Here is a 25,345-nt window from a genome sequence, read left to right as displayed (position 1 = left end):
CCACCAAGGCTCTGGCAAGACACTAGACTATTACCAATGAGAAGCTCACCAAAGAACTGTGAAGAATTGTGGCCAGAAATCTGGCAATGAAATGCGCAGCGGTAGGGCATACAAGGGATTGGCTACTTGGGGGCAATGCAATTATCCTGCAATGGTGAAGGAGAATGAAAGGGCAAAGGCAGTGAATGTAGCACTATGGGCAGCCAATCAGACAAGCGTCTCTAGCAGTGCACGGATCGCATAATACCCCAGGTAATGGCAAGAGAAGGTAATGTATCTAATCATGAACAGGAAGCTCAATGCGAGCTACCTAATTGATAGGCAGTAATCCATATCAAAACATAACTTGACGGGCCGTTGGCCGTGGCCGTTTCGGTTAAAACCAACAGTGGAGGAATCGGCCCACTTTTAGCTGCCAACTGGACCGGTAAGATTAGATGATAAGATCGAGATCAGCTTCTGTTTATTTTCTTCACTCCAAGTTGCCCCGCGGGGCTGACTACAGCAGAGATATATTAAATGGGAAATCCTTCCTGTCGGAGCACCAAGCACGGACACCGTAACTTTAGTCACTGCACGTCTAGCGTCCCCTCGCTTGGTCTCCTGGAAAGAATACAATGGCTCAGAAACCGCCGACTGCCAATGGTAAGTAAACGTCGGCCAAGACGAGTTTCCTATGATTGTGCACTATTTCTAACATTTTCGGTCATAGCTATTGTCGTTGAAGGCAAAACCTTCGCCCTTAACGGCTACAATGTTTCCTACCGGTTCCACATTGACGAGAGCACTGGCGACCTGCGCTCTGATCACTTCGGCGGCAGCGTCAGTGGACCTATTCCCGATGATCCAGCTCCCATAATCAATGGATGGACCGGTATGCCTGATCGCGTTCGCCGCGAATTCCCTGACCAAGGCCGGGGAGACTTTCGGATCCCTGCCATTCAAATCCGCTAGTCACCGGGACATACTGTTTCTGCTTTTCAGTATGATTCGCACACGGTGGTGAAGGGCAAGCCTGTACTGCCTGGTTTGCCGGCGACATTCGGTATAGAGGAGGATGTCTCGACGCTAGTGGTGCATTTGTATGACCGGTATAGTGCGGTCGAAGCGGATCTAACGTACTCAATATTCCCAAGGTACGACGCCATTGTGCGGAGTGTGAGCATCACGAACAAGGGCAAGGGCACGATCTCGATCGAGGCACTGTCCAGTATGAGTGTTGATTTACCATGTGAGGACTTTGATATGATCGGCCTCAGGGGCGACTGGGCGAGAGAAGCGCATCGGCAGAGACGCAAGGTTGATTATGGCATACAGGGGTAAGACCCGGACACAATCAATAATACCGGGCTATATTGACTTAGCTCGACAGTTTCGGGAGTACAACAGGTTTCTCGTCACACTTGCACAACCCCTTCGTCGCCGTGGCGCATCAGACTACTACCGAGTCCCAGGGTGAGGCATGGGGTTTCTCACCGGTGTACACCGGCTCATTTGCTGCCAATGTCGAAAAAGGTTCGCAGGGATTGACACGTGTGTCCATTGGTTTCCATCCAAACCAGCTATCCTGGCCCTTGGCGCCGGGAGAAACCCTCACATCTCCCGAGTGTGTTGCTGTATACTCAAAAGACGGTCTAGGAGGGATGTCACGCTCTCTGCACCGCCTGTATCGCAATCATCTTATGAAGAGCAAGTTCGCGACAGATAACCGACCTGTCCTGTTAAACAGCTGGGAGGGTTGGTATTTCGACATCAACCAGGAGAACATGTACCGCATGGCACAAGAATCCGCTGCTTTGGGTGTAAAGCTCTTCGTCATGGACGACGGGTGGTTTGGCGACAAATACCCTCGGACCTCAGACGCAGCCGGTCTGGGCGACTGGATTCCCAATCCAACGCGATTTCCTAATGGACTCGCCCCGCTCGTGAAAGACATCACCTCCTTGAAGGTTGCCAACTTGTCGGAGAATCTTCGCTTCGGTATCTGGGTTTGAACCTGAAATGGTGAACCCAGAGTCAAGCCTATACCACGCACACCCCGACTGGGTCCTCCACGCAGGATCATACCCACGCACCGAACAACGCAACCAGCTCGTGCTGAATCTCGCGCTACCCGAAGTACAAGAGTTTATCATCGACGCCATCACCAAAATCCTCAACAGCGCAAAAATCAGCTACGTGAAGTGGGACCACAACCGTGCTATCAACGAGACACCCTCCCCCGCCGCAAACCACGCCTACATGCTGGGAATGTACCGCGTCTTCGACACTCTCACCTCACGCTTCCCCAATATCCTCTGGGAAGAATGCGCCTCGGGTGGCGGGCGCTTCGACCCGGGAATACTGCAGTACTTCCCCCAGGTCTGGACATCAGATGACACCGACGCCGTGGAACGCATCTTCATCCAGATGGGCACCTCACTGGTCTACCCCGCCAGCGCAATGGGCGCGCATGTCTCCGCCGTGCCTAATCACCAAACAGGGCGAACGGTCCCGCTTACATTCCGCGCGCACGTTGCAATGATGGGCGGGTCGTTCGGGCTTGAGCTCGATCCGCTGAAGATGCGCCCTGAAGAGAAAGCAGCGGTACCGGAGCTGATTGCGTTGGCGGAGAAAGTCAACCCGATCGTGCTGAAAGGCGACATGTGGAGACTTAGTCTCCCCGAGGAGTCGAATTGGCCTGCTGTGCTATTTGTCTCGGAAGAAGGGGCCAAGGCTGTCTTGTTCTTCTTCCAGATTAGCCCGAATGTCAATCATACCATGCCGAGAGTGAGATTGCAGGGGCTGGATCCGGGGGCTATGTACCGCGTTGACGAGCAGGGGCCGTATTCTGGTGATATGCTGATGAACCCTGGGCTGCAGTATTCGTTTAGCTCGGATTATGCCAGCAAAGTTGTGTTCTTGGAAAGGCTCAAAGTGATGTGATTTGTTCGCCGACAATAATCGGCTAGGGTTTCGATGCCGCAGATTGGTACTATATCCAGGCAGTATAAACTGAGGTATGCGCTCACCATTCAATAAAAGGTAGCTACAAAAGGCAGCTGCGGCTACGAAGAATACGACAGTCCTTTGACATCAAGTAAGTTACGCATAGAGGGGTATATTAGCGAGGATATGGACTTTAATGGCTCATTTACTCGTGTAGGCGAAAATCCCTCGGACAGAATCATAAGTATGCCCGGAAACCCTGTTTCTCGCAGAACCAAATACCAGCACCCAAAATAAGATACTTCTAATTGGTAACTGAAAAAAAGGGACGAATGACGATGGTGATCTATGAGGCTATGATATCTTTAACTTCCTCAAGTGTATTGAGTAGTACCAGGTTAACTGATATTATCACCTATGCAAAATTGATTAGCTACAGTGAGGGTTCAATTGTTCACTGCCGAGGAGGATTATCATTAGTATATAATTATAGTAATTATTGTATGGAAACACTTTGATAATTMGCAAATCCATTCCGGGACTGTAGCTTTTATACCTTTTATATTGTAAATATGTATTAAGTTGTAGTTGTGATGATTGTTTTGCTCAGAAAGTTTTAGCCTAAAAAGTGCAACACACTTGCGACGTCATGGTCACGTTTAGAGACTCGTCGAGCTTGCTGATATTCATCCACTGGCATTCCGTTCCATGACCATCCCGACCTCATCGGGAATACAACTTTCGGAATGACACCTCGACATCGCGATACGCAGTCGATCCCGCACGAGACAGACTGGTTACTGCAACCTGGGAATAGCAACATTCCACCGACAAAGTCGCGTGCCCACCAGATCGCTGCTCATCTCACCTCGGAAATCAACCCTCACTATGGAGATTTACTGCTCCTGTTCTGCTATGTCATTACAGGCCTACTGGACAGTTCCGCAGTGTTTATCTGGGGCTCCTTCGTGAGCATGCAAACAGGCAACACCGTGTACCTGGGCCTGGGCCTGATCGGAGTAGACGAGACCACCCGCTGGATCAAAGCCGGGGTCTCCATTTTCAGCTTCTGCTTTGGCTCCTTCTGCTTCGCCGCTTTCCACCGGCGGTTTCCGTCGCGACAGCGCTGGGTGCTTTGTGCGTCGTTCGCCGTCCAGATGCTCTGTATAGCAGTCGCAGCGACGATTGTGACCATTCACTTTCCGTCCAGACACTCGGAACTCAGTTGGAAAGCCCTCGTGCCGCAGGTTCTGGTCGCGTTCCAGAGTAGTGGACAGGCTGTGACGAGCCGCATCCTGCAGTTTAATGGGTTGACCAGTGTGGTGCTGACCAGCGTCTACTGCGACTTCTTCTCCAGTCCCAGGTTTCCGTCGCTTTCTGCGGTCGAGGAGAGGAGGCGCCTGGGCGCGATTGTTTGTTTAGTCCTGGGAACGGTCCTAGGAGGGCTCTGGGCGAAAAGTCCGGTGGGATTGATGGGGGCTTTGTGGACGGCAGTCTTGTGTAAGGGGTTGATTGCCGGTGCCTGGCTGGGCTGGAAAGGGCAGCAGAGTGATGATTGAGGGTCGCCTAATAAACCATCTTCGCGTCGTTATACTATAGACACATTCATGCCATAAACGGCAATACCACGCCTTATATGACTTCCGGAATCCTAAGTATTCAGATTCCTACGCTAATTACTACTTGGGCGAGAATGTGATGCTAATACATCTTGTGGAGGTCCGGCCTGGCACTATACCTTTCAGAGTAACAGTCACATTCCGCTTTTCCTCGGCATAAACGGCAAGGGGCTGTGGCTGTATGACTCGCCCATTTCTATAGTTGGTCAGATGAATCAGAGGTCAAAGATGAAGACTGAGTTGACTGCGCCTCATGTACATGACTCGTTGGGGTCAGGACATTCCAAATATCATGATAGAGACCGGACCGTCATCCGGGAATCAAAACGTTGGCATCTTCCTTTATTGGCGGAATTTGCTGCCGCCGTAACTACCCAGGAAACTTACTGGGGACGGAACCATGGGAGGAGAGCCATGGTCCCACAGCCGTTGATATCATCATTCCAGCCTGGATATAGCTTCATTATACTGTTCGTGTTCACTTTGCTGCATGTCAAATTCAAGTCAAGAATTGCTTCAATAACGAATATGGATAGACCAGCTAAACCTCACGCACTTCGAGGGCGAGGCGCATACAGCGTATCTGGCGCAGTCCAGAGTAGCCAGTGTCATCGCCTGCAATGTGATCTTGTTGGCCATTGTCAGTATTGCTGTTGCTGTGCGACTGTATGTGCGTTATCACTATTACAGGATCCGTTCTGATGACAGTAAGTCATACTACTCCGCTCCACCACTAGGTCAGGGCAAATTCCTACAGTCCTTTGCATCATAAGCTGGGTATGGGTCACGTATGCCACCATAACTGCTCGTAGATATGCTGATTGATAATCGGCAGATGTTCACATTTGCTCTCTGTTTATCTCAATGTGGAGTATGGCAGCTTCTCACCTATCTCAACTAACTCTAACATGGACCCAGTGACTACATATGGCTATGGAAGACATTTTGATCTGATCACGCAGCAGCCTTCCACTATCTCCATGTTTCTCAAGGTAAGTCTCGGCTCATCCGCGGTGACCTGCGTTGACATCACTAGCTTGTATTCATGACTCAATTAGTATACCTAATTGCTCTGAACATGATCAAGATATCATTCCCCGTCTTGTACATGTACATATTTGTGCCCTCACGGGTCCTCAAATCATTCTGCATCGCCGTGATCGTACTGCTGATCATGGAGTGCGTTGAAGAGATCATGGTGGTCATTCTACAGTGCCAACCTATCCAGAGCGCATGGGATCCGACCATCCCTGGTCACTGTTTGAATATGATCCTATTCTACTATGTCAGCTTCAGCATCAAGTTAGCGACAGACATCGCAATATTCATTCTGCCGATTCCCCCCTTGCTCCGGCTCCGCGTTCGTGGGCTCCAGAAGTTCAGTGTAGTCCTAATGTTCGCACTGGGATTGCTGTATGACCACTCCTGAATTGCTTGAATGCCTTTACTGACCAAATCACCTAGAGTGTGCGTGACGAGCATCATTCGCGTGACTTACATTAAAAATCTCGGTCCAGACCATACTTGTAAGTCCTCTCCTCTCGCGTGTTGGGAGAGTCTCAACTAACAAACCATCTCAGGGACTCTGGTTGCTCCCCTCAACTGGTCCGCGGTGGAAGTCTGCATTACAATATTCATATCCTGCTTACCCCCACTCAAGACTTTGATTACAATCCATTAGCACATAGCCGGCCGTGTCGCCTCGAGTAACAGGGACAGCACCACCAATTCTCGGTCCTCGCGTATTCGCTGTTTTTTCCTAGGTAGAGGGAAAGAGGCGGATCGTGAGCAGCGGCAGATGTCTCCTGACGGAACTGCTCGCGACGGTATTCCACTTTCAGAGGGCCATGTTCGTGCAATAGAGAGCGTCTCCAGTGATTTTGTCGGAGAGGTATGAGATGTAGCCGTCACCGGGCTAGGATACTTAGGATTTTACAAAGTTAGACTTGTACAAGATCTTCATGGAATCCTGCGAATTAAGGCCGTGGGCACGGATCGAGTAACTAGCCAGTTGATCGCAAAGCCTATGGCGTCCACCCACGAAACCACATCTTTTGCGAAGTGTTGACGGCCCTTGTCATCGAACTGACGTATACTTAACCATACTGTGATACTCACTTCCAATCAGGTTATACTACATTCCTATTGATAGAGTTAGTCATATAAAATCAACCTATCGAAGGATGCTAAAAGAACCGACTGACGATGCCTATTGGCTCATTATTAGCCGGGATTTGCACATCGGATATTTACCCCTCTTCTTAAATAGGATTCCCTAGTCAAGGAAATCCCTGGAAAGCCCAGTGGCCAGAGACTTCAATCCTAACATGCCCTCGCAAACAATTACACTGGAAAGCCAGGCTCTTCGAGTCAAAGTGCTCATTGATAAAGATGGGGCTGCTTTCCTACAAGAAGTGCTGCCTCTTCCCGGCACTCCGCCGGCCCCCGCGTTCAAGAATTTCAGTGACTCGTATGTGCCACTGGTAGAGGTGCGACTAGCCGGAGCGGGAACAGAAAGAAACAAATCGTCGAAAAGCCTCGTGGGAAGCTATGTAGGCGCTCGTTTGCGGTATCAGTCTCATGGGCTTGATACCGCAGCAGACACGCAGACACTCCATGTTCGACTGAAGGATGGTATATCGGGGGCGCTGGTTACCTCGCACCTCACGGTTTACGATGGATTCCCCGTGTTACGTGCGACAGCTAGTATCCAGAACATTGGTGACAAAGAACTTGTCGTGACGCAGCTCACATCGCTAGTCCTCGGTGGACTATCGACTGGTTCGGAGAGGTGGTGGCACGAGTATAGACTCTCTGTACCGAACAACTCGTGGTTCCGAGAAGCTCAGTGGGTTGAACATGACCTGCCCAGTCTTGGAGTTGATGATTGTGGCGTGTATGGACGGCCTGATGAGCACTGGGGAAGTCTGGGCCACTATTCGGTGTCGAACCGCGGCACCTTTTCCACGGAATGACACCTCCCCATGGGGCTTCTGAAGCATGTCAACGACAGAGATACCTGGCTCTGGCAGGTTGAGAACAACGGCTCGTGGCGATGGGAGATAGGAGACTGGAAGGACAGCATTTATCTAGCTGCTGGTGGGCCGGTAGAGACCGAGCATGACTGGAGGGAGAGGCTCGCTCCAGGACAGGAGTTTACTACCGTGCCTGTAGCGCTGTGCCATGTTCAGGATGACTATGAAAAAGCCTTTGTAGCCATGACCCGGTACAGACGCCAGATCAGACGCAAGCATCGAGACCATGACCGACTACCGATCATCTTCAATGATTACATGAACTGTTTGATGGGCGATCCCACCGAGGACAAGATATTAGCCCTTATAGATCCTGTTGTCAAAGCAGGTGCGGAGTACTTTGTGATTGACGCTGGCTGGTATGCCGATGATTCCGGCTGGTGGGACGACGTTGGGCTGTGGGAGCCGTCTCAGAAGAGGTTTCCATCAGGATTCAACAACCTTTTGAGTCAAATCCGAAACAAAGGACTGATTCCCGGGCTATGGATTGAGCCTGAAGTCATTGGTGTCCGCAGTGTCGTGGCAAAGCAGCTGCCAAACGAAGCGTTCTTCCAGCGAGACGGTCATCGCGTGGTGGAGAAGAACCGATATCAACTCGATTACCGCCATCCTGCCGTACGAGAGCACATGAGTGCCGTCATCCATCGTCTTGTGACTGAATATGGCGTTGGGTACTTCAAGTTCGACTACAACATCGATGTCACCCAAGGGACAGACATCAACTGCTCAAGTCCAGGCTCCGGCCAACTGGAGCATAACCGTGCGTATCTTCACTGGGTAAATAGATTGCACGATCGCTACCCCAACCTCCTGATCGAAAACTGCTCCAGCGGCGCCCAGCGAATGGATTACGCCATGTTGGTGGTCCACGCCCTCCAGTCGTCGAGCGACCAGCAAGATCCAGAGCGCTACCCGGCCATTGCATCGGCTCTCCCTACCGCTGTTACTCCAGAACAAGGAGCAATATGGGCCTACCCGCAGCTGGCATGGGATGATGAGCTTAATGCGATGACCGTGGTCAATAGTCTCCTGGGCCGTGTGCATCTAAGTGGTCGTTTAGACCTTCTCCAGCCAGAGCAGTTTGATTTGGTCAAAGAGGGCATGGATGTTTATAGAGCTATACGGGCTGCTTTACCCACAGCAACCGCATTTTGGCCTTTGGGTCTTCCAAAGTGGCATGATGATTGGTTCTCGCTCGGTATGGCTGTGACGAAGCATGACGGCGATGCGAGTGAGTGCTATTACCTTTCCATTTGGAGACGAGGTGGACCTGAATCCATTGACTTGCCCATCAAAGCACTCTGCGGTAGGGCTGTTAGCGCTGAGATTCTTTATCCTACGAGGCTTCCTGCGACGATCAACTGGGTCTCTAACAAGGGTTTATTGAAAGTCACTATCCCGTCCGAAATGGGAGCTCGGTTTATCAAGCTGACAGCTGAGTGATTCGACGATTCCAATCGAGGACGGGAAGAAATGCGGCATAAGCTATTTGAGCATTGTATATATTGATCACACAATTGCTAATAGGCACACGGTATTCCCGGGTTGGTTGTAGAAGAAGATTATCTCCTATTGAGCACATTCATATTTCCATGCTCCCTACATGACCAGTAAAAAAGAAACAACAACGTAAGGTACTTTGTATAGAGGCATTATCGGGAATGCAAATAATCTCATCACGCATAGTGAAATCCGGGCTGTCAATCGCGTGGACAAAGTCGTCAAGTCTTGCCAGTCTGAAAATGCTTGACATTGGCCCAACCAGCCTGATCGTCCGATTATCTCCCTCAGGATTGATCCATTCCGCGATGTCATCTAGAAGCGGCCCAGGGTAGCCCTCCTCTATAGTCCAGACAGGATGAAAACCATTAGTGATGAGATCTTGAGGGTTTCTTTTAGTGTCTGCAAAGGACCAGCCGAGTTCCTCTCAGAAACTCTCAGAAGACGACATTTTGAGCTCGGCAGAGGGGAAGTCCGTGTTGTCAAGTGGCGTTCGCACTGATGAATTGCCTGACTCAGTAGTGCTCATTGTGAGTGTGAATGTTTACTCTCTCACCTACGCTTCCAAATCAAGCTTAGCACGGCACACTCATCTTCTTCAGCTTCGTAGATAGCCTCACTCTTAGCTAGTTCCAATATCAAGTCAATATCATCTTTCCATTCCTCACAGTGAGGTTGACCGGGGATCCGGATTCGGGTCGGCAGCTCCCATTTGAGTCAGTCCGCTTTCGCTTTTGCATGATAGTTTGCAGTAAATAGGTCACAATGACTTAATTGAGGTATGATAAGTTGTAGAAGCTTGCTCAATCTGTGTAATCTTGTTTGAATAGGTACTTGAGAGCGAAGTTGATTTTGAGCAACTGGTACTTCGGAGGTTACTGAGTCTTGTAGTTCTAATGGAAGGCGCAACACACTCTGATGACGCGACCGATGCATAGGAGGTTATCCGCAGAATTTGGATATAATTAGGTGAAAAGACCACGATTCTCCCTCCAAAGACCACACATAATTGTGGTCTTTTCACCGTCACCCCAATTTACTCCGTATTGTATAGCACAAAGCAGTGGTTTGCCCTTGGTGATCCCGGTTGCATATCTCCTAGTATTCTAACAAAATTTTCATGCTACACAATATAACCATTCTACGATTGGGAAGGCCAAGCAGGACCGTCGGAATCCACTTCTTAGTAAGACCTCAAGGCCTCCAAACATGTGGAGAGGCCTACCTATCACCCTGCTTTGGATGATCTGCAGGATGACGTGGATTTCCTTCTCAGCTAGCATGGCGTGCGCTCGGTCATCACTTCTGAGAGGGATCTACGAGAGGTATCCCTCTAGCTAAGGGAACATCACACAGCTGAAGTGGGGCCCTGCAGAGTAATTCGCTAATCTAGCTATGTAGTATCAGTACCAGTACAGCTGAAAGGTGGGGGGAGGAGGAGGGGTAATGCTGCATGAAATCATATAAGAAGATAGTTAGGTCTAGTTATTTTGTCTTCTTGTTCCCAGACTCCTTATCTTGCTCCACCCTTGTTCTTTTACAAACTATACCAACCATCTATTTGTGAATCCTGCTGAAGAGAACCTGCTGAACAAGATGCCTGTTACAGCCATAACCTCGTAAGTGATGTTGATATTATTCTTTCCTCTCAGACTCTATCGCTTAGTGCTAATGTTTCTAATACAACAGGTTTGAACAGTTCCAAGAAATCATTAACAGCGATAAGCCTGCTATAATCGACTTCTGGGCAACATGGTGTGGCCCTTGCCGATTTATCTCCCCTGCCTTTGAGAAGTTATCGGATGTTTCGGAGTTTGGCGATGTCGGATTCTACAAAGTTGATGTCGATCAAGAAGAAAGAATTGCTCAGGAGGTCGGCATACGTGCAATGCCAACCTTTGTTGTCTTTAAAGACGGACAGAAAATTGGTGAACAGACTGGGGCCAATCCGCAAGGTTTGGAAACCCTTATCCGTAAGGCAGCTGAGGCTTCTTAGGGGAGAAGCATTGAAAGAGGCCTGTTTTTAGGAAACAACTACTGGTTTCACGCCCATGATATTTTCGCATCCACAGTAGTTATTCTAATGAGATAACATTCTACAATAAACACAAAAGCAGAAAAGCACGAAAATCACAACATAAATCACTAATCAACCAAGTTCTCAACTTCAACCACATTCCCGATCCCGCCATTACATCCACTCTTCCTTGACGCAGGCGAGAAATTCTCGGACGACTGCCAGGTCGCTGCAAATATGCAGCGTCTGCTTGCCATCAGCAAAGGTAACAGGAGCGAACTGACCGTCAGGCATGTACGTGTAGAAGCGCACATAAGTCCCAATCGCAATCAGTCCATAGATGGCGCTCTTCCGGTCGTCAGGAACACTCTGCAGCGAACGACGGAGCTCCCGCTTCAGAAAGTGCTCGTTGCCCTCCCAGGAGAAAGTGGAGCCGTCAGCTGGGGCTGCCGTGAAATTGGCCTGGAGGAAGTGGACGCCCGCGTTGAAACCCTGGGTGCGCACGACGGAGCCTAGGCCCAAGTATCCATGAGTGTTCAGGTCGAGATTGATGTAGTAGTGTGTGTCTCGGAAGGGGAACGGAGCATACCCATTATTGGGGAAGAACCTGACCAGCACGTTCTTCCACATTTCTGCCACCTCCCTCATGTTTGCGGGGCGCCGGGCGTGGTGGCCGACAACTGTGACCAAGTCAGGAGCGTTAATGGACTAGATCACCTGGTTAGTATTGCGTGATTCAGGTATGGGGGGGGGGATATTAGACTTACCATCATTTCCGCGCAAAGATGCCCGGTCGACAGGATGTAGGTTTGGAAGAATTGGACGGCAGTCGATCAAAGCTAGGGAAATCGAGGAAAATAGCTCCAAAGAGGGAGATGCTTGATGAAGAAAAGAATCTTGCCGTCAGTGGTAGATGACTGAGATTTTATAGTGTTAACCAGGGAGATGTTCCTGCTTGTAGCTTGTTGTTTCAGTTGCAAACAATGACAATGCCATTGTTTTCAAGACATCGCGTTAGATGTGAGATTCGGCGGATGAGACAATAGAACAAGGAGATGTAGCTATTGTCTCTCATTTCTTGATCTTGTCTGAGACCATCGCGGCGCCTTTCAGGAGAATTGCATTTTGTCTATACTAGCTGTCTTCTTCGTGTCAGGTAGTAAGACAGCCAGATATGGTAGGCTTCAACATCGCAGAGGACCTCCTTCACGTGTTTCAGCTTTGAAGATAGTGAAGATCTGAACTGCTCAACCCAGCGGGACTACGTTGATATAGTGTGGCAGAACAGCTGCTGTAATGCTTATCTTGGATGGTAGTATTGTTCCTCACTTCAGTAATAGTGTCATCTTCTAAGTAGGGTGCCAATAAAAGCTAGAAACACAGAGCCCCGACTTCTAAGAACAATCATCAAGAGACTATGCCTTGATACATCCCAGCTTAGTCCGCATTCCACAGTGGAGTCACCGAGAAGCCTTTGACATCTGTCGCAAATGTCAAGCAAGTGCCCTGGTTGTCCTGTGTGAAGGTCGCAACCGGGTCACTTGTGCAATCCTCATCGGAGAACCCTACAATCTCCCAGCCTTGGTTGTTCACCGAGTTGCCGCATGCCCAGGAGTACTCTACTCCGAGGTTGAGATAGAAACAGCTTGTTGGGCGATTCAATGTGAAGGTTCCTCCATAAGTGGCGGACGAATTGTTCAGTGTTGACAACTCAAGCTCCACCTCAAAGTCCACGGGAACAGGATCTGAGGAATCCGCTGGGACAGAGGTGACGGCGCCGGTGAGGTTGGAAAGGAGGTGCCCGTCATAGTTGGCGATATGTTCTTCTACAAAGCTATTAGTGGGATACGTGAACGTATATTGGATGACCTTACCTAGATTCAATGTTGTGTTGCTATACGGCGATGCTGAGCCTTTGCAGGAGCATTGCAGAGTTGAACCGGTGTTGGTGAGCGAGCAGTCCTTGCAGGAATTCCAGTAAGATCCGCTAAGAGATCTGTCAGTAGACGCGGATCAACAGACGAGGACGGACGTACTCGACGGCCCACTGTACCATGTGTTAGTCTCGGTCAAAGAACAGGACATGGTGACAGGTGATAACTCACCTGGAGTACAGCATTATTGTTGGCAATCTTGTTCGGCAGATAGACACTGCTAGTGATGCTGCCATTGTCATCGTCCTTGGGACAAGTTGCAACTAGCCAGCCTTCATTGAGATAGATATCAGAGCACTCTTCACTATATCCCTGGGTACGGACAAGCGATGCACTTAGGCTTAGGGCAGTCAGCAAAGCAAAGGCTGTGGCGCGCATGATGACCGATTGCTTCTTGAGAAGGGAATATAGGGTGACTGGAGGTGGCCCTTCACCTTTATATAGATAATCCTTTGCTACAATCAAGCACTCGCCATAAGCCAATAACGCTGGTCAGCGATTGATAAGCACTAAGCGTACAGTCCATCCAACTCCGAACTTCCAAAGTTGATCCTAAGTGGCTGCACAGATTCTTGCCAGACTTCTTGGATGCTTACCCCTATGCTAAGCAGTCATAACCCTGCTTGTTATTATAGCTCGGCTGAAAGCTCCGGATCTGGAGTCTAGTCATGACAGGAACAAGTTACTCCGAGCGAATGATTCTTCCGCAGCTATGCTCGGTCATACCATGATTCCTTGCGCTAGTCCAGGCGAGCAATTCCTCTTCTCCATAGCCACGTCATTAAGCTTGGCTGTCAGCATAAGCTTAATTAGTGTCCTTCGGGGTAAACCTTCCTTGCATGACTGACTTACCGCAGGCCATTGGGACATATATTTCCTGTGCATGGATTCCGATATCCAGACCAAGCATTTGATATCCCCACTACATGAGTATTTGATGGAATAATTATTTCTGTCACAGGTTGTTACAGAAGTAGTGCGGATATATGTATTTCCTGCAGAAAATATTAATTTTCCATAAGCATGTTAAGTAAGCCCTAGGGAAGGAAAATTAAGATGCCAAAGCAGTTGGTCATTATTATTGCTGAGTGCTGGCAGAAAAGCGCGAAAACCACATTCGCTAGTGTTTATGGTATTGAACCAATGGCCCTGGCTTAATCCATCACACTGGGATGCTATTGACTAGTAGTATCTCAATGTCAGCTGAACGACTCGGCCGCTTCAGTCTCCCGTCTGATATCCCCTTCAGCCTCAGTGGGCTTGCCATCTATATTCCCATTTTCCTGTTTATACTGTACATAAGAGCAGAGCAAGCAGAGTAGACGTCTCAAGTAATATAACTGATCAGAAGCACTTCTAAATGAGTCACAGACCCAGACGTAGGATGCATGAGGCAGTTGTACTGCGTCCTGGTCCAATGCGGCCGACACAAGACGGCAAGCTTCACCATCCAGGGCAATGATTCACCCGTTAGAAACCTAGCCTTCATCATCCCGGGCAATCTGCCACCTATGTAAGCACTGAGACAAGCCAGAATGAAACTTGCGTCGATATATATTAACATTAGGTATTGCTCTAGATTTTAGCTGTACAGGAAATGACTCTTCGTCTAATCGTCATATGCATATGTACCAAAGACATCAAACGCCCTTCACTCCCCCTTTGGTTTCTTAATGGGGTTGCCCTCCTCATCAACAAGTCCTTTCGCCCGCATCACCTTGAGGGCATCATGGAGGGGATCCAGCGCGGGCTCCGGGGCCCGGTGCGAGCCGAAATAGGTATCAGCCCAGGTGAAGTATTGCCCATAGTTGACGGTGAAGTACATATGGTGCAATGTGTGATGCGCGGGGCTGTTGATGAATTTCTCTGTCCAATGGCCTGAAATCATGTCGCCGTCGTGAATGAAGATGGTCCAGATCTGGACCGCAACGAAGAGAACCATGTACAGGTGTCGCTGCATGGGGCAAATAAAGACGAAGACGCTGTTGATTGTTAGAAAGAATGGCCATGAGGATGGCCAAGAAGCAGGACTGGGATACTCACTGGTATGGAAGAGACTGCACATATCCATCCAGCGGATGGAACGCCAGCGCAGCCCATGGTGTGGGAACTATATCTCGTCAGCATTGGCACCAGCTGGCACATGGAACGTATGTGAGAGACAGACCGATCCATTTGTGATGTGGCTTGTGAATGTATTTGTACACGCTGGGGTGATGCTCTAGGCGATGAATCCAGTAGATGGCAATGTCATTGAACGCCATATACAAGATGGACGAGATCACCAGCCAGGGCCAACCATAGTCGCTCACCGAGCGGTACAGCAAGCTTTTTCCACGGACCTCAGCCAGGAACCAGGGCAGAGTCAGAATGTTGATAAAGGGAACGGCGGACAGCGATGATTTGATCTCTTGGCGGATTTGATTCGGCAAGAAGCGTGGATGGTACTCGAGCCGTCGGTCAAAGATGAAGTAGTAGGAGAGCGCGCTGAAAAAGAGGTAGAGGGAGGTCGCGCCGAGTTGCGTGATGATGAGAATCGAGATGACTTGGCGATAGATGTTGTCGCGATCCCATCGCGATGTCGGGTCGGGGAGATGAGGATCGGAGGGCAGCAACCAGGCATAGGCCATGTCCAGAATGAGGGGATCGAGAAGCTCAAGAGCCACATCCATTGTCTATAGCGGGTTGATCTTTTGATGAGCGACGATAACGGCGGGGAGAAGGGCGGTGCGCCACTTACAGGAGCGACTGCTGCAAGTCGGTTCGATGTCGGATGATGATCAAATGGTTCCCGGAGTTGCTCAGGGGAAGTTCTTGATGATCCACTATTGCCGTTGATTGTCGAATCGGAGTTTTGATAACTTAGGGGCCTAGACGGAGATTTTCAATGTCCGTGCACTATTCTGTTGGTAGAAAGCTAAGCCTGGCCTTGGTCTTTTATATAAGTATCTGGCCACTTCATTAATTGAATTAAGTCCAGATAATCACTTTGCTTTCCAGCCAGTAGACCTTTAAAGTTAGCTTCTTACCTGCATTGTTTTGGATATTGTTGTTGATGGTGGGACATTCCAGAGAACGCGTGATCAGCTGATCAGCGGTTGTAGCCTCTGCTTGGATGCTTCTTGGACTTTGCGCTACTATCTGTGCCTATGGCTCACCCTCAACGCAGAGCGTTGAGGCCCGAGGGTGAGCCATACTGGAACCACTAACTACAGTAAAACCACTATGTACCTTTTATATGGTGATATACTTATTATTCACTCTAGGTATATATGTATTTAGTTTTTCTAGTTTATTATTATTTAGAAATATAAGTGTCTATCTTTTATTACTATCTTTATTATTAGATAGGAAAATTATAAGTATTTAAGATAAAATAATCTCTCTTTATTTTTTTTCCTAAGAAAGAAGTTTTATATGAGAGAAACTTTGCACATTCTTATATCTCTAATTTTTACTTAAAACTCTTAAAAAAGGGCTTTTAATTAGAAGATATTCCCTCTTTAAATCTAATATTACTATCTAAAATATAGTTACCCTTAGTGAATACCCTGATATTTAACTTAGGGAGTATGTACCTTTTATATGGTAATGCTATATAAAAGGTACATGGTGGTTTTGCTGTGGTTGGTGGTTCCGGTGTGGGTGTGCTTGACACAGATACTATGCTACCTACATCCATTACTCTGTCTGAAGCCCCTGGATCTAAAAAGATCTTTATCTCTATAATAATGGCAGTACAGTTGGAAAATAACGCATTCATCATTCTTGTAATGAATGTGCACGGAGACATCTAATACCCTGTTTAAAATGAGCTGCTTTGTATAATATTATTCCTAATTCAGTATGGGTATGCCTCCACATTATGCAGACCTGATGTCGGTAGATCTTACATGCTTCGGCTCACTCTAGCGCGCCTATTAGCACTTAGTGGAGCTGACATCTCAAATTGACTTTTCTTAAGGGCTAAGGCTTTCCGGCAGCTGGAATTCGGCCCTTTAAGCGTGATCGAGTCTTGACCAATTGAATGAGTCTTGAACATTCCACACCCTCAGGAGTTGTGCTATCTACCCTGCAAGGATTCAAATCCTTGATAGCCTAAGTCCGCTGTCACAGCTTTCCAGATTAGCCGTAGAATAAAGCTAGCAGACTTTTTAAATACTATACTGACGAGATCAGTCCTCGTATAAAGTATTTTTATGGTCCTACAGGACTACAAAGCCACTAGAGTCAACCGGAGCATATGTACTTAGTCTGCATCTTTACTTTAGAGCGCTCAAATCGTGCTCTTCGTAGTGTGAATTTGGGCCATTGGACTAACAATCGTGTATGCCATACTAGCTAGACTCAATCCAAATCGCATGTATATTGTGACTAGAAATCTCGACCATGTTTTGTACATGGCTGCTGCGATGGGAGCAGTTTGTCTGATATTTTCATTTGGAATGGGCTGAGGAATATTCGGAAGAAGCAATCTGCCACAGACGAAGCACAAGTGATGGAGAGTTGCATTGATATGAATAGGAAGCTAATCCTGCGTAGCCTCAACAGCAACAGGAGCACCGTTCTCGGGGGCGGTCTCAGGCTTCTTTTGAGGCGGATTGTTGGTCAGCTTGGGCTCATCCAGAAGCTGAAACTTGTCGGTCACGGCCGCATAAATGGGCTGATGGCAAACCATCTCGTACCAACGAGACACATTGGGGTGCTGTTGCCTCCAGGCTTTGCCATAGAAGAGTTGGAAGCCAAGAGAAATGTTTGCGGCACAGAACAGATCGGCAAGGGATAGCTGTTCGCCAACGAGGAACGTGCGGTCTTGTAAATACTCCTCGACCACATCGACGGATCTCTGGGTCATGTTGGTGAACAACTCCACCTGGTCTTTGTCGTAGGGCATCACACCAAGCTGGGGCAGTAATTGTTGAGTCATAAGAATGACGATCTCGTTGTTGAAAAAAGACATCCACTTGATGATATCCGCGTATTCCTTCTTGTTGCCTCCGAGAAGAGTGGTCTCTTCATTTTGAGAAGTGACTGATCGGGTGTCGTCAGCTCTGGATCGCACCGACAAGATGAGTTGACTAACTGTAGAGAGCAATTGCCATGCATTCAAAGAGCTTGAAGCCATCCGCACCTTCAAAGGCAGGGACCTTGCCGAGCTTGCTAACGCTCAAATGCTCGGGAGTTCTGGGGGTCTCGCGAATGTCCAGTTCGAGGCCATTAGCTTTGGCGACAGCCTTGATGGCTATCGTTCGGCAGTGATCGCCCTAGGCGAATAGGATTGTCAGTACGAATATGTGTATATATATATTGGATGACATGACGCAACAATTGCCTATTGCACTTACAGGAAACGTGTACAAGGTTCCAAAAACCATTTTTAAAACCATTTTTCTCTTCTCTGGAAGATCACATTCTCTTCCCAAAAAGTACTGGTAGTCGAGTAAGCCTCTATATAAGGGCCCTGCTATTAGTGGCTGTCTTGCATTCGGCTGATGACTTATCGGTTTTCGGACGATCTCTGTTGATTTTCGGAGGGATCACTGCTAACGGTTTAGCGTAATCAATTTGGCTATTCGAGGCGTGTACGGGTATCAGAGTGCCAAGTTCCTAACTCTATGGAGGTACCGAATAGAGATACCCTTACACTGGCCAGGCGCCTCGACAAATTTCTTTCAGGTCTGTGCTGCAAGTTTGATGGTGGTAACGAAATCCCCGATACTGGATCCGAAACTCATGTCGAATGAATCTACCGGAAATCAAAGTATAGGGCAGGAGCGAAGGTTATGGGGAGTTAACTTCTACAAGCACTCATGAGCTCGAGTACAATAACATAGTCTAAGTAGTAGCGAATACAACATAATCGTTCTTTCGTAGATGATCGCATAGTATACCAGTTATCAACAAGCGTTTAATACTGATAATGATACTATAAGTTTATCTCATTCGTAGTCCAGTTTCTCTATAATTCGAGAATGGCGATGCACAAGAATATATGTTTCCGCCTGCGGGAGAAACGGTCCACCACAAGATAATAAGGGCATGTACGGACAGTACGGCCGATGAAAATAGGGATTGATCTACAACGGGAAAGATCATTGGTGGTAGATTTAGTGATTCTCCTTTCTTAATCCACTTCTCTGGCGACATCACATACATTAAGTCAACATGTAGCAGTAGTCCAGTAAGACAACCTCGGAAGCTTGGATAACTAGTACCATACACATCGTACAATACACTAATACCTTAGCAGGGCGACACTTTTTATGGGCAGATAGTTACCGTTCCATGTTTGATAAATCAGTAATTAATGTCTTATTTCTTTGTTCTGTCGTCGGGGCGACTAGAGGATTAGGTCCTGCACGTGACTGTAGGCTGCCATCAGGTTTCCTAGTGCTGAGGGAATCATACGACTCTACATGCGAGTACTTCATTCCTTTCCATCTAATGCCGAGCATCCATGGTCATCATCTGTCTGAGATTTGAAGTCAATCTCAGCTGCTCCCCCGCAGCTATCATTAGCCTATGGCGCCGGCTATGTCACGCAAAAATCGAGTAATGTCTCGGAGGGAAATCGAGGGATTGATAGCAGATGGGCAAAAGATAATCATACTGGGTGATCAGATACTGAAGGTCGACGCTTGGCTACCATATCACCCAGGCGGTGATAAATCAATATTACACATGGTTGGCCGGGATGCAACGGACGAAATAACAGCGTTGCACTCAAAGGAAGCACAGACACATATGCAGAAGTATGTGATAGGAAGAGTTGACGGAAAATGGGAAAACTTCTTACCTCCGATACAGGGAGGGTCATTCGGAACGCTGACATCGAAGGACGTCGACGATATCTGCCGATGAGGATCTCACCTTATCTGGAGGATCTACACCACCATCATCAGTCTTCGATACTGATGAGAGAGGAGACGAAGTTCGTCTGAGGCGTGCAGACAATGATACCCCTATTTCTCAAGTATCATCCTTATCCCCATCAGAACCGGAGCTGGGACAATTCAGATCTGCGGAAGCATCAATTGCACACGCGATATCATCCGATCTTTCGAAATATCCTCCTCTGGATAAAAGGTCCCAAGCCGAGGTCGCCTCAAAGTACCGCCAGCTCGACGAAAAATTGCAATCCGAAGGACTCTACGACTGTCCATATGGCTCTTACGCTGTCGAATTTGTCCGATACTCGGTTCTTCTCATCCTCTTCTTGACATGTCTTCACCATTCCTATTATGCTCTTTCGGGCCTTTTCCTCGGGTTACTCTGGCACCTGCTTGCGTTCACCGTCCACGACGCCGGCCATCTAAGCATAACCCATGGATTCCACACGGACAGCTGCATCGGGATTTTTGTCGCAGATTTCCTCGGTGGTCTTTCAGTTGGTTGGTGGAAGCGGAATCACAACGTGCCTCACATTGTAACCAACTCGCCCGAGCACGATCCGGACATCCAGCACATGCCATTTTTCGCCATCTCTTCGCGTTTCTTTACTTCCCTGCACTCGAGCTACTACAACTGTGACATGAATCTCGACGCTGCAGCACGGTTCTTCATCAAGTACCAGCATTACCTCTACTATCCCATCCTGTTATGGGGTCGTTTCAACCTGTACCGTCTAGCTTGGTCATACCTCCTAGACCCGGCGCAAGCACCCCGGAAAGGCGCAGCATGGTGGCATCGCTACCTTGAAATGGCCGGCCAGGTGTTTTTCTGGTACTGGTACGGCTACCGCACGCTATACCTCTCGATCCCGACGTGGTCGTCCCGCATCACCTTCCTGCTCATCTCTCATATGGTGACCGCCCCGTTGCACGTACAACTCACGCTGAGTCACTTCGCCATGTCGAGCGCCGACCTGGGCATCCACGAGTCATTTGCTCAGAAGATGGTGCGGACAACGATGGACGTCGATTGCCCGCCGTGGTTGGACTTTGTGCATGGCGGGCTCAATTTCCAAGTCGTGCACCATTTGTTTCCCTCGCCTCCCGAGGCATAACTTGCGCCGGGCGCAGCCGTACGTGAAGCAGTTCTGCCGCGACGTCGGGATTCCCTACGTAATATTTCGTTTTACGCGGGGGAACAAGGAAGTCATTAGCAGACTAGGCGAGGTTGCCGAACAATTGAGGGTATTGGAGGAATGTAGAAAGGTTGCTGCGAAGGATTTGATTGACGGTCGCCATGGCCATTGATCAGCTTTTCCCTCTCCTTATCCCTCATAGATGTAACTGTCAATGTTTCATGTTTGCTACCACACTGTTGTGCCAAGCTTTTTATAACAGTATAGGCCACAGCCAGTTGTCCGAAAGATAGATTGCTTTGCAGAAGCTCAAGGGCTGGATACGAGATCAGTTTGACTGAACAGGGCATCAAATGTTGATTGTTTACACATAGTTTATTTTTGACGGAATTTTGAAATCTTAACTACAAAGAGAAGGCAGGTGTATCTCGATACATCCAATATAGTGGGCAATGCTGACCACTTTAACAGTTTTAATCTCTTGCTCTGTTTCTAGCCGTAATAGTGAATTATAACTGACCCAATGATGGTGATCATAGAAATGCGGCTGTTTTTATCACGTCGCTTGGGTGATATCATACTTTATCATGACCAGGACAACATGAGGAGATCCTTGTTTGATAAATCAAATAGGACATGCACATAAAGATTCACCCTGCCTATCGTCATGCCGTTTAGTCTCTCCTATCAGTTTATGGAATTATAAAGAATTGATTATACCTCTCCTTTGATTCCTCGAATATGCCATCCGCAATGGTTACTGGTGCAACTGGTACGTGTGCCTATGTCATCCGATGGCGTCTGCTAAATATTCTTCAGGCATCAACGGGAGTGCTATTGTGCGTCATTTATGCAAAGACTCCCAATATAAAAAGATCTACTCCCTCTCTCGCAGAAATCCCGGAGGGGAAAACGCAAAGATCCAACATGCCACTCTCGACCTCCGAGGCTCAGCCGAGGACATGGCCAGGAACCTCAAAAGCATCTCTGCCAAGTATGTCTTTTTCTGCGCTTACCTGGCACAAGATGATCCAGCGGAATTGTCGCGCGTGAATGGATTGATGTTGTCAAACTTTATCCAGGCATTGGAAATCACCGGTGCTATCAAGAAGCTGAAGCGTTTCGTTCTGACCTGTGGCTTCAAACATTACGGTGTCCATCTGGGTAATTGTAAGCAGCCACTCGTCGAGGATGACCCTCTTCTTGAGGGCAACCAGGGTGGCACCTCCTGGCCCCCGATCTTCTACTACGAGCAGGAGCGGATCCTCAAAGAAGCCGCCGCACGAGGCCAGTGGGAATGGATAGTCACACTCCCACAGGATGTCCTCGGCTACGCCCGGGGCAATTTCATGAACGAAGCCACCGCACTGGGTCTCTACTGCGCCGTCAGCAAGGCCCTCCCGGGCTCAGAGCTACCCTTCCCCGGCTGCAAAGCCAACTACTTTGCCTTTAACTGCTGGACGTCGGCGACCCTGCACGCCAAGTTCTGTCTCTGGGCGGCGACTGCCCCGAATGCGGGCAACAACATCTTCAACGTGATAAACGGCGATACGGAGTCCTTCCAGTATCTGTGGCCGCGGCTGGCTGCGCGATTTGGCTGTAAGATTCCCAACCCGATGTTCCCCCATGGAGGCACCCCGGACACGCAGGGTTTTGGCAAATACGAGGCAACAACTGTGCGGATGCCGAATAAGCACCCGCTTGCTGCACACGCGGACAAGATCGGCGTCTCAGCCGATGACGCTCCCACCTTGTTCCTGCAGGTCGGTCCGGAGAAATGGGCCAAGCGCAAGGATGTGAATGAGGCGTGGGCTAAACTGCGTGATACATACAATCTCGATCAAAGCGGATGGGACAAGGCCACGTGGGATTTCCTCACTTTTGTACTGGGAAGGGACTGGAGTTGTGCTGGGACAATGAGCAAGGAGCGGCGGTTGGGATGGGATGGTTATGCTGATACTTGGGAAGAGCTGGAGGATACGTTCAGGGTTCTTGAGCAGGAGGATATTTTGCCTCCAGTGGACAAGCTCAGAGCAGAATTTTAGAAAGCCTATTCAACGGAGCAGCTTTGCAGGCAGCAATGGAATATCATCTCCTGGAAGTATGTACAGGAGTTGCTTGGCTGTTAGAATCTCCACACTACTTAATTAAGGGTCCATTTCTATTACTATATAACCGCAGTGTACCTTGATTAGAGGATAAAGGATCACGAATATCAAACCACCAATGCACACCAGAATACATGGCCAACCGTTCACAAGTTACCACCCCTCACATCGTAAATGCAGCAGAGCCGCCAAATGGCCCGGAGATGGCAGTGTTCCGAATACGTACAATGCAGACATTCTTGGCGGCACCGACTGTTCCAGTGCACTTCATCCCTTTAGGCACCTGGACTTTGACCTCGTAGTCCATAGTGCTGGAGGTCGAGAACCCGGCCACACCCTCGATGTTTTGAATCACCTGGGCAGGCACGAATGCCTTTGGATTGGTTCCTCCACTGGACGGATCAATGTCGGCCGTGAGGGGTCCAGCGCCGTCTTGGTTTACCTAGAGTATGCAAGTTAGTATTGGATCATTCATTGTGGGAGTGTCCTTATACCTGATGATAAATGACTGTGACGACACCATCTGGAGAAGCGGTGGGAAGACCCGTGCTGGAACCTTTGCCAGAGTATAGCTGGATACCATTTTCGGAGGTGCCCTGTGCTGTCATCGCACCGGACTTCAGACCTGGCACAATACTGAGGACATCGTCAACCGCGGACTGAGCACCTGTTTCCCATATCAGCCTTGGTTTTCCTGAACGTAATGGAGCTCCTTACTCTTAATAGTCCCACCCAGCGGGGTTTTGTCTGCAAGATCCTGGGCGCCTACGCATTGTCAGTTCAGCTTCGTCTTGTTTCATCCGGTGAATAAATACCGTTAAGAATAGTTCCACCAGCATTAGTAATTACACTTGCAGCATCGTTGATCAGTTGCCGACCTGAGAACATATTAGCCTCATTGATGCTGCAATTGGAAAGGAATCTCGTACGCCTCTCCGTGGGGGAAACGCGAGCCCGCTTCTCCGTCGCAGCGCCGATGAACTTGTTGATGACTCTGGCCGCATCCACCGGACCATAGCCCAGAGTCCGGCCCAAGGGCGAAGCCTTAACACCTCCCATTTCCTGATCTCGGATGATTGCCGTGTCTTTTTGCCCGCCACATGCCGCAGAGGGACAGTCCCGTGGGACTCCATCAATGACTAAACACCGTTAATACGGGAATCCATTGCGACGTAAGGCAAGGGAGAAGGATGGACTCACCCGTCAGGCCAGGCATGTTGACGCCGTTGGCGCCTTTGATACGGGTGACTAGACCATGAGCACTAACCTGGCTCACAAGGAGTGCCGTCACTGTGAGGATGTCTTTAATCAACATATTGATGAAGTGAGATGGACAGAGAGAATAGTGGAGTTTCTTGGCCAAAGTATGAATACTGGGTTGCTTGACTTGATACTGGAAGGAACAGGACGCCGGACGGCCTTATATACTCTTATTTACCGGTTCATCCCCTTTCTCTCATGTCCGTGAGGCATTGCCTCTCTACCAAATCCACAGTGCTGTGCGAAAAAGCTGTTGTTAGTAACACATGAAACACAACCATGTGATGCGGCCAGCTCCTGCTTGCTTAGGCTCGTCCATGAACCATTAGTAGACTTCTCGCTCGTTAAGCGATGGTAGCGATGATTTGATCGACGGAAATACCAAAACTAGGTCAGTCATGAGTACAACTCCTTGTTTCATGACGATAAAAGTCCAATGAAGTTGGCAGATCAAGCAGGCCAGGTTCTGGATACTGTTTGAAAGTGAGACTCGGGCAAGGGTCCGTTAGGTAAACTGTAGGGGAACCACAGTTTGCCGAAGATCTACGACAAGTCTTCCTCGGATTCAACTTATCGTGTGCCTTAGATAACCTCTCCTCGTGATTGTAAACGATGCGCATAGTTGTTGTAAATGTCCTGTGTTATATCATAAGAAGTCATTAAAAATCTCCTTGGCCAGTAGCAGTATCCCAGCGACGCACTGTATACCCCCAGGAACTTATTTCTCGTTCGTCTACTCGGTAATAGGGAATCTTCGACAGAATTTGCCCAGTGGGATCTACAAGGGTCTGCCCATAAAGTTTGTTAGCTTTCTTGCCGTGTTTTGGACTTTCCCAAAGTGCCCTTTCGGCTTGCCTGGTGGAGGAACCTACCTATACTTCAAAGGGTAATATGTAGTAATTCCCCTGCTTGGCATGC

General features: G+C 48.7%; 14 protein-coding genes across 14 annotated transcripts; 9 read left to right on the top strand and 5 right to left on the bottom strand.

Annotated features, from left to right (window-relative positions):
- Nucleotides 1–617: 617 nt before the first annotated feature.
- On the top strand, nucleotides 618–1,994 carry Aspvir_002263 (uncharacterized protein; the record flags this gene model as incomplete). Its single annotated transcript, XM_043273864.1, has 4 exons — nucleotides 618–645; nucleotides 713–888; nucleotides 985–1,319; nucleotides 1,373–1,994. The coding sequence occupies 4 exons, from the start codon at nucleotides 618–620 to the stop codon at nucleotides 1,992–1,994; spliced, it is 1,161 nt and encodes a 386-aa protein (XP_043129799.1).
- A 7-nt stretch (nucleotides 1,995–2,001) lies between these two features.
- Aspvir_002262 (uncharacterized protein) lies at nucleotides 2,002–2,925 on the top strand (the record flags this gene model as incomplete). Its single annotated transcript, XM_043273863.1, has 1 exon — nucleotides 2,002–2,925. One exon carries the CDS (start codon nucleotides 2,002–2,004, stop codon nucleotides 2,923–2,925), a length of 924 nt encoding a protein of 307 aa, XP_043129798.1.
- A 749-nt stretch (nucleotides 2,926–3,674) lies between these two features.
- Nucleotides 3,675–4,487, top strand: Aspvir_002261 (YoaK family protein; the record flags this gene model as incomplete). The annotated part of the gene is made up of 1 exon (XM_043273862.1): nucleotides 3,675–4,487. The coding sequence occupies one exon, from the start codon at nucleotides 3,675–3,677 to the stop codon at nucleotides 4,485–4,487; it is 813 nt and encodes a 270-aa protein (XP_043129797.1).
- Nucleotides 4,488–5,455: 968 nt separating this feature from the next.
- On the top strand, nucleotides 5,456–6,444 carry Aspvir_002260 (putative integral membrane protein; the record flags this gene model as incomplete). Its single annotated transcript, XM_043273861.1, has 5 exons — nucleotides 5,456–5,539; nucleotides 5,584–5,960; nucleotides 6,012–6,073; nucleotides 6,128–6,165; nucleotides 6,229–6,444. The coding sequence occupies 5 exons, from the start codon at nucleotides 5,456–5,458 to the stop codon at nucleotides 6,442–6,444; spliced, it is 777 nt and encodes a 258-aa protein (XP_043129796.1).
- A 430-nt stretch (nucleotides 6,445–6,874) lies between these two features.
- Aspvir_002259 (uncharacterized protein) lies at nucleotides 6,875–7,522 on the top strand (the record flags this gene model as incomplete). Its single annotated transcript, XM_043273860.1, has 1 exon — nucleotides 6,875–7,522. One exon carries the CDS (start codon nucleotides 6,875–6,877, stop codon nucleotides 7,520–7,522), a length of 648 nt encoding a protein of 215 aa, XP_043129795.1.
- Nucleotides 7,523–7,531: 9 nt separating this feature from the next.
- Aspvir_002258 (putative Melibiase subfamily) lies at nucleotides 7,532–9,025 on the top strand (the record flags this gene model as incomplete). Its single annotated transcript, XM_043273859.1, has 1 exon — nucleotides 7,532–9,025. One exon carries the CDS (start codon nucleotides 7,532–7,534, stop codon nucleotides 9,023–9,025), a length of 1,494 nt encoding a protein of 497 aa, XP_043129794.1.
- A 1,653-nt stretch (nucleotides 9,026–10,678) lies between these two features.
- Nucleotides 10,679–11,078, top strand: Aspvir_002257 (thioredoxin family protein; the record flags this gene model as incomplete). The annotated part of the gene is made up of 2 exons (XM_043273858.1): nucleotides 10,679–10,701; nucleotides 10,772–11,078. 2 exons carry the CDS (start codon nucleotides 10,679–10,681, stop codon nucleotides 11,076–11,078), a joined length of 330 nt encoding a protein of 109 aa, XP_043129793.1.
- Nucleotides 11,079–11,273: 195 nt separating this feature from the next.
- On the bottom strand, nucleotides 11,274–11,872 carry Aspvir_002256 (uncharacterized protein; the record flags this gene model as incomplete). Its single annotated transcript, XM_043273857.1, has 2 exons — nucleotides 11,274–11,807; nucleotides 11,867–11,872. The coding sequence occupies 2 exons, from the start codon at nucleotides 11,870–11,872 to the stop codon at nucleotides 11,274–11,276; spliced, it is 540 nt and encodes a 179-aa protein (XP_043129792.1).
- Nucleotides 11,873–12,536: 664 nt separating this feature from the next.
- Aspvir_002255 (CVNH domain-containing protein) lies at nucleotides 12,537–13,411 on the bottom strand (the record flags this gene model as incomplete). Its single annotated transcript, XM_043273856.1, has 3 exons — nucleotides 12,537–13,086; nucleotides 13,136–13,146; nucleotides 13,205–13,411. 3 exons carry the CDS (start codon nucleotides 13,409–13,411, stop codon nucleotides 12,537–12,539), a joined length of 768 nt encoding a protein of 255 aa, XP_043129791.1.
- A 1,273-nt stretch (nucleotides 13,412–14,684) lies between these two features.
- Aspvir_002254 (sterol desaturase family protein) lies at nucleotides 14,685–15,705 on the bottom strand (the record flags this gene model as incomplete). Its single annotated transcript, XM_043273855.1, has 3 exons — nucleotides 14,685–15,015; nucleotides 15,077–15,143; nucleotides 15,201–15,705. 3 exons carry the CDS (start codon nucleotides 15,703–15,705, stop codon nucleotides 14,685–14,687), a joined length of 903 nt encoding a protein of 300 aa, XP_043129790.1.
- Nucleotides 15,706–17,561: 1,856 nt separating this feature from the next.
- Nucleotides 17,562–18,408, bottom strand: psoE (glutathione S-transferase psoE; the record flags this gene model as incomplete). The annotated part of the gene is made up of 3 exons (XM_043273854.1): nucleotides 17,562–18,064; nucleotides 18,117–18,297; nucleotides 18,379–18,408. The coding sequence occupies 3 exons, from the start codon at nucleotides 18,406–18,408 to the stop codon at nucleotides 17,562–17,564; spliced, it is 714 nt and encodes a 237-aa protein (XP_043129789.1).
- Nucleotides 18,409–19,555: 1,147 nt separating this feature from the next.
- On the top strand, nucleotides 19,556–21,038 carry Aspvir_002252 (uncharacterized protein; the record flags this gene model as incomplete). The annotated part of the gene is made up of 2 exons (XM_043273853.1): nucleotides 19,556–19,785; nucleotides 19,871–21,038. The coding sequence occupies 2 exons, from the start codon at nucleotides 19,556–19,558 to the stop codon at nucleotides 21,036–21,038; spliced, it is 1,398 nt and encodes a 465-aa protein (XP_043129788.1).
- Nucleotides 21,039–21,800: 762 nt separating this feature from the next.
- Nucleotides 21,801–23,104, top strand: Aspvir_002251 (uncharacterized protein; the record flags this gene model as incomplete). The annotated part of the gene is made up of 2 exons (XM_043273852.1): nucleotides 21,801–21,831; nucleotides 21,879–23,104. 2 exons carry the CDS (start codon nucleotides 21,801–21,803, stop codon nucleotides 23,102–23,104), a joined length of 1,257 nt encoding a protein of 418 aa, XP_043129787.1.
- Nucleotides 23,105–23,330: 226 nt separating this feature from the next.
- Aspvir_002250 (DUF3129 domain-containing protein) lies at nucleotides 23,331–24,482 on the bottom strand (the record flags this gene model as incomplete). The annotated part of the gene is made up of 6 exons (XM_043273851.1): nucleotides 23,331–23,609; nucleotides 23,662–23,834; nucleotides 23,885–23,932; nucleotides 23,983–24,045; nucleotides 24,097–24,306; nucleotides 24,368–24,482. 6 exons carry the CDS (start codon nucleotides 24,480–24,482, stop codon nucleotides 23,331–23,333), a joined length of 888 nt encoding a protein of 295 aa, XP_043129786.1.
- Nucleotides 24,483–25,345: the final 863 nt, after the last annotated feature.

The sequence above is a fragment of the Aspergillus viridinutans genome, assembly GCF_018404265.1.
Source record: "Aspergillus viridinutans IFM 47045 DNA, scaffold_11, whole genome shotgun sequence".
Taxonomy (NCBI): Eukaryota; Fungi; Ascomycota; class Eurotiomycetes; order Eurotiales; family Aspergillaceae; genus Aspergillus; species Aspergillus viridinutans.
Note: the sequence above shows the minus strand (reverse complement) of the source record. Positions and strands in the feature narration are given on the sequence as shown.